This window comes from Leopardus geoffroyi, chromosome X (assembly GCF_018350155.1).
Source record: "Leopardus geoffroyi isolate Oge1 chromosome X, O.geoffroyi_Oge1_pat1.0, whole genome shotgun sequence".
Taxonomy (NCBI): domain Eukaryota; kingdom Metazoa; phylum Chordata; class Mammalia; order Carnivora; family Felidae; genus Leopardus; species Leopardus geoffroyi.
In genome coordinates this window covers 91,867,947-91,880,980 of record NC_059343.1, presented here as the reverse complement: position 1 = coordinate 91,880,980, position 13,034 = coordinate 91,867,947, and the positions used below count along the sequence as shown (strand labels likewise).

The 13,034-nt window shown below is 42.0% G+C and overlaps 1 protein-coding gene across 23 annotated transcripts in view; it reads right to left on the bottom strand.

Annotated features, from left to right (window-relative positions):
* The window catches only part of PAK3 (p21 (RAC1) activated kinase 3), a 250,077-nt gene that overhangs the window by 15,973 nt on the left and 221,070 nt on the right, over window positions 1–13,034 (bottom strand). For all 23 annotated transcript variants that reach the window (XM_045472395.1, XM_045472391.1, XM_045472388.1 and 20 more), the window contains 5 exons: window positions 9,383–9,431; window positions 8,921–9,033; window positions 7,053–7,170; window positions 5,559–5,658; window positions 4,422–4,618 (listed from right to left, as the gene is read on the bottom strand). In XM_045472395.1, the coding sequence (XP_045328351.1) occupies window positions 4,422–4,618; window positions 5,559–5,658; window positions 7,053–7,170; window positions 8,921–9,033; window positions 9,383–9,431 (577 nt within the window). The remainder of the gene's footprint in view (window positions 1–4,421; window positions 4,619–5,558; window positions 5,659–7,052; window positions 7,171–8,920; window positions 9,034–9,382; window positions 9,432–13,034) is intronic.

Here is a 13,034-nt window from a genome sequence, read left to right as displayed (position 1 = left end):
TAATCGTGAGCAGTCAGACTGATAGCTTTATTATCACCGATAATAAATAATAAATAATGTACTCAGCAGCTAACACGTCGTCATGATAAACTCTGTTTTTTTGGGATCAGTAGAATTGAAAAAGAAATGGCGTATCATGGACGTATATGCTGAGCTAAGGTCATTCCTTTTTCTAATAGTGCCACCGGACTGGGAAATCAGAAAATGCCATAACGTGCAAAGGGATTTTTCAACAGGGCTCTGACAGAGTTACTCACGGTATTTTATTTTTTTAGGGGAAACGGAGAAATGTGTACAGAGTAACAGTATGATCTTTTCTGGTTGAAGAATCATGCTCAAAGAGGGCTGGCGAAGAACTGTTTTCCAGTTCAGACAGGGTTCTATAAAGCTCTGCCACAGAGCTTTGGATTCGGTTTAGTCCTTGCTGTGGGAACCCGACATCACTGGTTCCTAAAGCTCCTTAGGTGATTCCAGTGCACAACCACAGGGCAGATCCACTGGTATGGGGTCAGTGGTTCGCATCCTACATTATATACTGTTTTTAGCATTCAGACGTCCCTTATTCATACCAGTAACAGCCTTCCAAACATCCAATGCTTGCTACCGTGTCACAGACGCTTGAAGCAAGGGTAGAAAGAACATTTAAAGTTCATTTCAACTAGGATAAAGGTTTGGAAAATCATATGTGAAAAAGGGATCTGCCCACCGTCCACTAGGGACCTCAACCAGATGTCACTGGGACATTTCACAAATACCAAATTCCATCAAAACTCATTGATAAGAACAGCCCAATTACATGTGAATGCAAAGTTCATACAGGGGTACTCTTTTGGGGCTGAGAAAAACAAGCAAAAGATCCGTTTTATGGAAATGATCGTCCCTCTTTACTTAGAAGCGGGTCACTGTGACCACAGGTTTTAGACCACATATCTCCAATTCACAAAAAAAGTTGGGGAGATGAGCAGAACACCAACACTGATTGGCATATCCACAGGCGAAGTTCGATTTTATCCCGTCGCTTTGGCAAACAGAAGAAACGAGGCACTTTATTACTGGAGACTGCACTAAAAATGTCCATGGGTCACAGAACAACATGTTCAAGGCCAATTATGTTGAGCGCAAAGACTTCAGACAGTGGGGGACGGTAAGAAGCTTGTCTCCTCTCTGTCTCTGGAAGGGTACCAACCTCATAACATCAGTAAATAATTCTACGACCTTTAAAACTCATTTTATGAGCAAACTGGGTCAGTTAGTACGGAGTGAATTACATTCAAACAATTCCAACCACTTTATAACTAGGGGCGGGGGGAAGTAGCTGATTCCTTGCATCAGCGATATGTTAACTGGCAGCATTCACAAAGAGCTTGCTCGGTTGTAACCGACCCAATAGAGACACACGCACAAAACCACAACAAAAGGCAAGCAGCTCCCAAATGTACAGCCCCAGTCTTCACCTTGAACCTCTCCTGTGTTACCTGTTCATTGTAATTTTACTGAGCTCTGCAGAACCGTCTACTTTTTGCGGGGACCGGAGTATAGCTACCGTGAAGGGGAAGTTTTTGCAGAAGTGGGGAATCCAATTTCCATTTATGAATGTGTAAAAAGCACTCTAAGGATCCTTTCTTTTTCCTTTCTGACTTTTCCATTTGTATAATAAATCTATCTCTCTAAGGAGCTTTAAGAACCAGTGATGTCAGGTTCCCACGCCAAGGACTAAACCAAATCCAAAGCTCTGTGGCAGAGCTTTACAGAACCCTGTCTAAACTGGAAAACAATATACATATATATGTATTTCCTACAATGAGCTAGACACTGTGCTAGGTGATTTGCACGCATTATTTTATTTAGTGTTCACGCTACCTCTGCCAGACAGGTGTTACCCCCATTTTATGCAAAGGAAACAGGGTTACAAAGGTTTTAAGTGACTTGTTGAAAGTTATAGAGGTTCTAGGTTGTGGAGGCAGGGCACACCCGGATCCACCTGACTACACGGGCCAAAATTTTCACTATGATGTGCTACCCTCTACCACGCTGCTTCCTTCCACTTCTTTCCTTCTTTCCTCCTCAAAGCCCAAAGGGGTGGGTGGGTGGTAGCATGGGAAGGATTTCAAGGAAAGAAGGACTAATCTACCTCTCTTTCATACCTCTCCCAAAGCTCTGTAATTCTGCAATTCCCCACACATAGCCTGGTCACCAGGACCCAAGAAAATACAGGTTTCTTACAGGCTCATGTTATGTCTTTTCCTCTCCAATCTCTCTATGGTTTTGGAGACCACATTTTGCAAATCCCAAATAAGGGCATATATCCCAAGACCTTGTATTTTCTCTAAGCAAACACGAGGGCAACGTATTTAAAATCAAAACTCAAAAAACACTTGTGGCACCTAGCAGAGAGAGAGAGAGAGAGAGAGAGAGAGAGCGCACTGGCTCAATACGGACCTGTTGATTGATTGAGTCATTGGGGGTTGATCACACACGGAGAGTAATGAGCAAAGTTAGACTAAATCCTTATCAGTGGAATTCAACAGGGTGGTCTTTCTGACAAGTCTTTTTGTTATGGCCTTAATGTAGGCTTCCTGAACCTGGTGGCTTGTTAATCTGAAAGTACTTGTTTAGATACAAGGCTGTGGATTCTAAGAGACAAGCTCTTCATTATGAGTTCTAATCCTAGGCTGGAAGATGCCTATAAAGATTAAAACTTGTTTCCTTTTTTCTAACAATTAACAGCCTAGCTAAAGAGCGATCAATTGTAATTGGGGAACTGAGGAAGGTAATAAATGCATTACCGAGACCAGTTGCTTTACAGCACCATTTATTTAATCCTTAAATTTTGCAGGTTGTAAATTACTCATTAGAAGGCAGAAAGCAAAATAGCCGTAATCCGTTTAGTGCCTCCAAACTCCGAAGACTTAGTGGAGGAAATCCATGGAAACAAGAGGCCTGATGTGTTCTTTCACTGCTATTTCTTAATGGGCAAAGGTGGTTAAACAATAAGGATAAGCCCAAGTAATTATCCTGATGCGCTGGTCCATAGGTCAGGGGTGGGCTTGATTAAATTCATGGAGGGCTGACCCACAAACGGTGGGAAAATGCCCCTTCTTTTCCACTCAGCCCCGCAGGCAGCTAATCAATGTGCACATCTCACTTCCAGATTGTTTCATGAGACCAGAGCAATAGCCCGTAGCATTCATGAGGGCATTTGCTCCTATCTGTTGTTTTCTAATCAGTGCAGGGACTGGACAAGAGGCCAAGTGCCAGAGAGGAATTAGGAGGGGACGAGGAGGAGGCTGTCCCCCTCTCCATTCGCGGGAACACAGCTCCCAACTACAAAAGGTTCAATGTGAAAACAACTAGACAATTAGTTTGTAGGTTGCTTTACATATCCAGAAAGCCACGTATATCTGGCTTGAAGATGGATTTTATCAGCTTAACATGTAGACGCCAAACCATTTGCCGAGGACAATTTGTTTATACCAAGGACCAAATTCGATTTTAGACTCAGTGGTAATGTTGTAAACAATACACAGGATGCCTTTGGCGCTGGCACCCTATTTGTGTTTTGAGAGTAGAATTTGAATGTGTGCGTTTCCTTTTTCAAAAGCGGGATGCCCTTTAAATATGTAACACAGCTTCTGGCTCACCCTTAGCCTCTACACAACAAAACAGCTGCTGGCTCACTTCAGGGCTGAGCGGGCGTTTCATTCCTGCTCCTTTGCCCTTTACTCTCGTGATCCATGGCTTATCTCTGAATAAAGATGGTGTTAGGCTGTGAAACGGAGCTTTTCTCTTTCCAGAGGTAACCAGACCACATGAGGACCAAACCTGCTTCTGCAGTAACAAACTGAGTTACCCAACACAAACTATCTCCATTAATTTTCTACTAGACAGTCTAATTAAGTTTGTGCTTCCACCAGGCTGGCACGGCGTCTCTCTCGTGTTCCATTCGATACCCACCCAGCTGCGGCTGCTCAATAAATCATTACTGACAATGAGACAAAATCTAATTTAAAAATTATAGGTGTTCTGGAAATGCGTTTATTCACTTTGTTAACGTGATTGTAAAACAAGTGTTTCCCAGATAGACCATTTAACCATGGCATGTGATAAAAAATACTTTTCTTCCCACATCTCACTTTTTTTTTTAGCTATGCTTTTTTTTTTTTTTAACAGTAGAAAGCGATACTGAAGAATTTTATAGACCCCTGCCGTTAGAAATCCTGATATCAAAGCACCTGGAAAAACCGCGGAGACACCTTAAGAGATACTGACATGAGCTCACAGTAATTTTGCGAAGTAGCACTTGGAGCTTCTGTGTCACTCGTCTCAGGGAAGGGCCTGTTCTGGGCATTTTTGGTGGAGACAAGGAATGACATTTGGCCCCTTTCCTGGGGCTGAATTACCTATGTTTTCATTTTACTTACCCTGAGTGGATTTTCATTAAGGTAAGGGGGTTCACCTTCCACCATTTCGATTGCCATAATCCCCAGAGACCAGATATCAACTTTCGGACCGTAAGCTTTTCGAGTCACCACCTCAGGTGCCATCCAATAGGGAGTTCCCACCATAGTACTTCGTTTACTTTGCTCAGGGGTGATCTGGGCGCAGAACCCAAAATCAGCTGCAGAGAAGAAAAGTCCGTTAAAATCAAGTCAAATTCCTCTGTTTTTTTTTTTTTTTTTGTTTTTTGTTTTTTAATTTTTTTTAACATTTATTTATTTTTGAGACAGAGAGAGACAGAGCATGAACGGGGGAGGGGCAGAGAGAGAGGGAGACACAGAATCCGAAGCAGGCTCCAGGCTCTGAGCCATCAGCCCCAGAGCCTGACGCGGGGCTCGAACTCACGGACCGCGAGATCATGACCTGAGCTGAAGTCGGGCGCTCAACCGACTGAGCCACCCAGGCGCCCCTGTTTTTTTTTTTTTTTTTAATGTTTATTTATTTTGAGAGGGAGAGAGCAAATCCCAAGCAGGCTCAGCACGGAGCCCAACAAGGGGCTTGATCCCATGACCATGAGATTATGACCTGAGCTGAAATCAAGTCAGACGCCCAAATGACTGGGCCAGCCAGGTGCCCCAAATTCTTCCTATTTTTTTTTTTTAAACAATAGATCACTTTCAGATATGGCTGTACCTTCTTCTGTTCGACACTGAGCTTCCACAACTCCCTAGCTCATATCTATTATTACCTGATCTCTCCAGTGGCCCTGATTTTAAAAGGGTCTGAAATAACTTATGAATGTGATGTCATTTTTTCCTAGACCTCAGTCTGGTTCCCTCCCCATTACTGTTCCTTTTAACTTATAGAATCTTTCAGCTTTCTATTTAGGTATTTATCATCCAGCAGATAGAAGTCACTAGAAATTCTGAAATGTTAACCCCTCAGAATCTGGCCACGATCTACAGGAACACAGAATTAGAAAAAAATTCTTTACTTCAAACTGGGCTCTAAATGCCTTTAAACCAATCACCTTCAATAGCCATTTTCATCTCAAGATAGACAGTAAATGAGCAGAAATCCTCCAATATTCTTTCAAACACCATCTGAACCAAAATACCTACTCAATTTAACAGAGCCATCCATCCCAAGAAGGATATTGTCACTCTTTATGTCTCTATGGATCACTTGGTTTGAGTGCAAGAAATCCAAAGCTTGGAGGCACTATTGAATCAGAAAAAAAAAAAGTTCTAATTATATCGCAAAGAATTTAAAACAATTTACATTTCGTTTCTAGATATACTTGGGGCAAAGGCATACTTTTGCATTGTCAAGTAAAATAGATTACTATTGTATTATCATTTTGAAATCACATTACTGTTTACATCAATGCTGTAACTTAGCAGAATACATTATAAAAGCTTCTGAGTCAGCCAAACTAACCAATTAATAATCACACTTTGACCTAGTATCTGGAGGGTATGGATTCAGCTTGGTCTTATACAGGTGTACTAAGCTTCTGTATCCACGGTATTTAATTCAGTAGGCCTGAAGTGGGACCCAGGAATCTGCCTTTAAAACGAGTGCCCCAAGCTACCTCTGATGGACAGCCATAGTTGGGAACCACTTCTAGTCTATGAAGTGGCTACAGTTACTTGCTTGGAAATGGCTTTGCACCATGCAACATGGAAACCGTAGACTCAGGGTAGAATATTCTCCTAAGTATTAGAAGCTTGCTTCACTGCATGAATAGAAAATACATGTGTTTGGTGGATATGCGTACATCCTTGGGGAGGAGGAAAGGCAGATGGGAGGAGAGCAAGGGAGGAGGAAATTTGAGCAAACCAGTTAAAATAAAACACAAGCAAAGACTGGCCGAAATTACTTGGTTTTGTGTTCCCGCCATTGGTTTTCAAGTTGCAGCAGTGGGTCAGAGTTCCTATTTGTGTCTAGAGAAAACCTCACCACAATGAATGGGGTGGAGGGTAATGCCCCGGATGAGACTCCAAAGAGGGGTGTGTTTTTAAATATTGAAAAAAATATAAGAAAACATGTCCTCCGTTTAGCTCAAAACCAGGGATATGGCACCGTTATTGGAAAAGAGGCAGACTCAGGCCCCCTGGAGGGGGGTGAGGGATGTCCAAATTGGACTGTGAAAGCAACGACTGTCTGGGCTGAGGGAGGACCTTGCTTAAATTGCCTTCTCGAGAACGATGGGATTATAGTGGTTTGTAATTCACGTGGCTCACGTTGTGCATGCAGGACAAAATCATCAGCGTGTAAAAATTCCCCCAAATGTGAAAAAACTTCTGTGCCACCATTGCTGTTTTCCATGTTCATCGAGACTACAACATGCAGGCCCAGCATTCACCTTGCAAATGGCATAACAGAGTTCAAAAGATCCATAGCAAAATGACCAGAATATACAACAGGCTGGGAAGGGAGGGTAGGAAAGTGCGATTAGGAAAGGATTTAAATTGAAGTTAGGCTCTCCAATTTTTTTTTCATAGAAAAGACACGCGATCATTGCTCTGATGTTCTACACATTCTGGATAATCAGAGAAAAAGAACTGCCAGTTTTAGTGTCGTCATCTGCTAGAAACGCTCTATTTTCTTACCTCTCTGCACACAGCTGCTATCTGGCCTTCATCCATACAGGTCTCGGTGACCACATCAGTCAAAGAGCCTCCAGCCAAGTATTCCATGACCACCCATAGTTCATCACCCACTAAGTAGCTATAAGAAGAGAATAAAAAGACTTTGACTCAGGTCTAAGGAAGTGGGGACTCTTTTATATCCCCATTAAGGTAATTTACAATTAATGTCTGCATTTGGCCATATTATATAACAAGAGGAAAATATCCATGACGGTGATGAGATATTCCTTAGCGTTAGAGAATATGCATGAAAGTCAAAGGATCATCAGATATAACGGCACACCATGGAGGAAGAAAAAGAGCAAGGAGGTCTCTGGTGACTGACTACTGTCAGTCATTCCACTATAAAAGCTACTTTCAATAAACAGGATCAGTGAATAGCCACTATGTTATATCATATGCCATAATGTTGACTTCTTGGACTGAACTGGCCCATGGTATACAGAGTTGCAAGATATGCATTCAGATCTCAGCATTGATTTTGAGGCTACTGGATTAATTACTGAACTCTTTTCAAGCAGTTTCTGAATCAAAAAGACTCCTGTTCACAATGGATTTACCGTGCTGAGGTCTCAATCCTCCAGCAGAAATCAGGGGCAACATGCCCAATTTCTTTAGGCACCTATTGAGGAGCACACGCAGATGATCAAACATGGGGAGGAAGGTCACCAGAGCCCTACAATTTGGACAAAATTCAAAACATCTGGAGTCATCTGAAGGCACAGTAGCAGGATGATCGGGTCTCTCTTCCCCTCCCCGCCCCAACTCAGCGAGAGAGAAATTTTGGAGAATGGAGTGAGCCCACTGATCCTGTCCTGCCCTAAGTTTGACATCAATAAGAAGCAAGACTTTCTATCCAGTGGTGCTCGAACTGCAGTGCCTATAAGATTCACCTGGGGAGCCTATTAAATGTGAAAATCACAGGCTCTACCTCATCAGTAACAGAAAGCATCCTAGAAATCTCCATTTTGTACAAATGCCATTTTGACAAAATGAAAAAAGCAGAGTGAAGTCCCTCTGCTACAGATAGTCCCTAAATGGCACTTTATGAAACACAGGCTTCGCCTGTAAAATTTGACTCCTTTTTTTTTTTTTTAATCTCCCTTTCCCCCTCTTTCTTTCCCACCGGTCCACCTGGCACAAAACACAGAAAGCAAGATTTTAAGCTCATTGAGGTTGCAGACCTAGTCTTACTTCCTTTATATCCCCCCAGAGTACACAGCACAGCGGTGCTAAACAAACACTTACTGAAATTGAATGAGACAGATGTTAACCACAAGTGAAGAGTTAGCGCTGTCTTTAAATGCCTATTTATAACCCACTGCTAATACCACTGATGAAAGAGACATTAATTACCTGGTCTAGGAAAAAGGTTTGAGATTAAAGTCTCAATTCCCTAGACCTCACTGTCAGTTAATCACAAAGCGCCCATTAAAGCGGGGCCATTACAGCCAGCCCTCTTCACTTAGACACCCAGAGACGGCACTGGCTCCAAACGGTTGATGAAGTGTTTAAAACACCGCAGCTCTCCTCTATACGCAGTAGTCTATTTCCTGCCAACACGGAGTCACGATGCTCAAAAGGAAATTACACAAACTGCTCATGCTTAGAAGCGAGACCATAAAATGTGTCTTCAAATGTTTGATGGTGGACAAAGAAAAGCGGGTGCAAATTTAGCAATAGATGTGATACTCTACTCTTTTGCAGCATCCGCGAGGTTTTTCTAGCATTTGAGAAGTATTTGGAGAACGGATGCTAAATGAACAGATGTTAAATAAAATAATTTGCCAAGAAAAGAAAACAAGTACACAATGAGGGAAACCACTTACCTATCTAAATAATTAACAATATTGGGGTTCTTATTTTCCCTCATGACCAGAATTTCATTAATAATTAATTCCTTTTTGGGCTGCTGTTGAAGGTTCATCTGCTTTATGGCCACCTGAATGGTGATTAAAATGCACAAATGAGTTACAGTCATTAAACACGCACACGCGCATATATATATATATATATATATATATATATATATATATATTTGGCACACAGAGTAAGGCATACAAATTCTTTATCTTACTAGGCTCTTTCTCAGTGCCACAAACCCATACCCCTTTTCTTTGGTCAATCACGAGTAAACCATCCACTTTAGACACTTTGGACATCTATGAAATAGATTCCCACGTCAACCCAGTGCCGCCCATTTTATCAGACATAGGTGCTATCAAAGAAGAAATGTGATTCGTGTGAATTAAAGGACAACTAAAAAATCAGGATTGAATGTTAGCACTCACCTCTTGTCCTGTTGCAATGTCTAGCGCTGTATAAACAGTACCTGATGCCCTGTGAAGGTGAAAGTTATCAAATGAATAAGCAATCCAGCTGCTATCCATAGAGTTTACTTGAAATAAAATGTCATTATTTTTAGGAGAGGGAAATCAGCACACTCAAGATTCAAGGATGAAATAACCACAGAACGCCCCTTTTGTGTGGTAATTACAGCTGAAACAGTCTTAATGTATCCCTTTGGGTGGGCCAGTAATTCCAGTCGGACTTTCCAGCACTATGCAGTAATGAATTGAGCAAAATGGCCCTGCTCCTTTTAGGAAGCTCCTGGAATATTCTGAATACTCCCCGGATGTGGCAACAGCTAACATTGTAGCCCTCTGATTAAACTGAAGTACGGTTTAGGAAATAATACATCATCTCTTGTTTAGGCAACTGTAAATTAACCTTTCCTCCTAGCACATGAACAGAGTGCTTTTCCCATAGATATCTCTTTTTTTTTTTAATTTTTTTTATGTTTGTTTATTTTTGAGACAGAGAGAAACAGAGCATGAGTTGGGGAGGGGCAGAGAGAGGGGGAAACACAGAATCCGAAGCAGGCTCCAGGCTCTGGTTTGTCAGCACAGAGCTCGATGCGGGGCTCAAACCCACAAACCGTGAGATCATGACCTGAGCCGAAGGCGGACTCTCAACCAGCTGAGCCACCCGGGCACCCCTCATAGATTTCTGACTCTTAAGAATATTTTTATGTAACAAATCAATCACACTCAGTGCCGTACTTACCTACTGCTGCAGCTACACCAAGTTAACGACAACACAGCCTTACTATTGAGACACTTTTTTTTTTTCAAAATTTCTCAACAGCTTCTACTATGACGTTTCCCTCCAACCCACCACCCTTTAAAAATCTATCATTCCTAAGGTCCTGGTAGTATTCATGCTCCCATTCTAACTTCAATTGTAGGGGTCCTTTGCTTTGCACATAGAAATTGTGTAGTGAAGCTGAATTCACAGTGACAATGTTCTGTGAAACACACATGCATTCTGAACCACATCCCTACCTCTATTCCCAAGAAAAAGGAAAACCCCGTCAATTTCATCGAAATGTTTGTGGTGAGTAAAGGAATAAGAATGGAGATCAGTCCTGTGATTCACAGGACACGGTAATGCTCCAACATTGCTACTTAAAATTTCTAGTAATTGTTGTTTCTCCTTTGTTCTCTATACATCACTTGCTCTTTTGTTTTCTGGGTCCAGGATTTCTTATGTCAGCCATTTCTTTGCCATTCTTCTCCCTTCTTCTACTTGGATGAACCAAAATATTTCTCCTAAGCCTAGGAAGTTTACATTACCTGCTCCTAATGAATAAAATGAGTGGGGTAGTATAAGGAATATTTGACTACTAAGAGAGATCTGAGTCCTAATATTTATCCTAACATCAACAAGCTGTGTGACCTTGGGCCAGTCACTTCCCTGTTCTGGGCTTCAGTCCCCTCAACTGAGAAAATAGTGATCACAAGAACAGTAAAAATATATGGAGCATGTTGTGCATGTCAGACAATGCACTAAGAATTTAATATAAATCACCTTATGTCTATTACCTCCACATTACAGACAAGGAAGCTGAGGCTCAGAGAGGTGACGTGACCTGCCCTAAGTTAAACAGCTTATAGTCCAAGTCTGTCTGACTCTCTGACCTGTAAAATATAGGAAACGGGCCACTTTATTTCTACAGTTCTTTATTTTTTGAAATTTTCAAATTTATTTAATTATTTTTATTATTTTTTTAAAGGTTTTGGGGTTTTTTTTGAGAGAGCGAGAGCGAGAGCGAGAGAGAGAGAGAGAGAGAGAGAATGAGTGGGGGATGGGCAGAGAGAGAGGGTGAGAGAGAATGTCAAGCAGGCTCTGTGCTATCAGCATACAGCCTGACTTGGGGCTTGAACTTACGAACCATGAGATCATGACTTGAGCTGAAATCAAGAGTTGGATGCTTAACTGACTGAGCCACCCAGGAGCCCCACAAAATTTATTTCAAAGTAGTATCTATGTCCAACGTGGGGCTTGAACTCACAACTCCGTGATCAAGAGTTGCACGCTCCACTGACTGAGCCAGCCAAGCTCCCTAATTTCTAAGGTTCTTGAATTTCATGATGTACAATCTACAAATTCTGCTCTCTTCATTCTGCATAGGTACATACATATCTATTGGAACTTGACTAAAAAATTGCCCTTACTCAACAGGTGTCACCTAAAGCAGGACTTACAAGCTTCAGAAATTCCTCAGGTTTGAGGCTGATGTGAAATCAGCCTCTCAGTTTTGTATATTTGAGATTCTGGGTTCAGAGCACGCGGTTCGTGCTCATTAAGTATTTGCTGAATGAACAAATTAATAAAAGTCTTTTCAAACAAACATGCAACTGCAACAAAACCTTTCCTTTCTGTGGAGGAATCTTCTACATAAACCAACATAAAACACTTCCCTTGTGGAATAAGCTATCAGACATTTCTGATTTCAGGGGCCACTTTGTGATTGGTCCTCCTGAACTCAGAATCACCTGGGCTCAAAAGAATAGATCACCTTGACTTGGTGTGTATTTCAACTGCATGAGCCCCGAACAACTACCTAAATCTGTTTGTAGAATTATATTCAAAAATGCCTTTACTTGGGGCACCTGGGTGGCTCAGTCTGAGGTTAAGCATCTGACTCCTGATTTCAGCTCAGAACGTGATTATCATGGTTCATGAGATCGAGTCCCACATCTGTCTCTGCACTGACAGCGCTGAGCCTGCTTGGGATTCCTTCTCTCTCTTTCTGCCTCTCCCCTGCTCATACGTGCTCTCTCTCTCCCTCAAAATAAATAAGTATTTAAAAAATACCTTTTCTTGCACATTTCCTTCAGGTGCCATAAAAGTAACAGTATCTGCAAAATGAGATAATGATAGCATCTTCCTCACAGACCCACAGGAAACTGAAAGGCACAATCTATGTAAGCACTCAGTCCTGTGCCCAGATCAGAGTTGGCGCTTAACATGGTAACTGCTATTATTATCAATTTACTTCCCCATCTCCAAGCCAAAACATCCTTGCTAGTGCTTGTCCCTGTTTTCAAAAAGGACAAAGGTAGTGGGGCACCTGGGTGGCTCAGTAGCTTGGGCAGCCGACTCTTGATTTCGGCTCAGGTCATGATCTCACGGTTGTGAGATCGAGCCCCACATTGGGCTCCGTGCTGACAGCTTGGGATTCTCTTTCCCTCTCTCTCTGCCCTCCCCCCTCCCCTTCTCTCTCTCTGTCTTTCTCTCTCTCTCTCTGCCAAAAATAAATAAATAAACTTAAAAAGAAACAAAAAGAACAAAGGACAAAGGGGGCTTACTGGAATGCTTTATAGAGGTTCCACGTCCCTTTTTTTCCTTAGTGTTTTTGCCTTTCTTTCTCTTTGGAATGCCTTTATTGAACAAAACCTTATGTAAAAATCCCTCAATAGAAAATAGGAGCTGCTCCAGCTAAAGCTGCTAGGGAGAGAGGCCCAACATCCCTGCCCCAGTGGCTTTCCCCTATTCACCACCCTGTCCCCTGCCCCCAATCCCATTTCTACTGTCCTAAAAGCTAAACTTGTGATTGCCTTGGAGTACAAAGGGGATTAGTGTTTAACATCTCTAGAG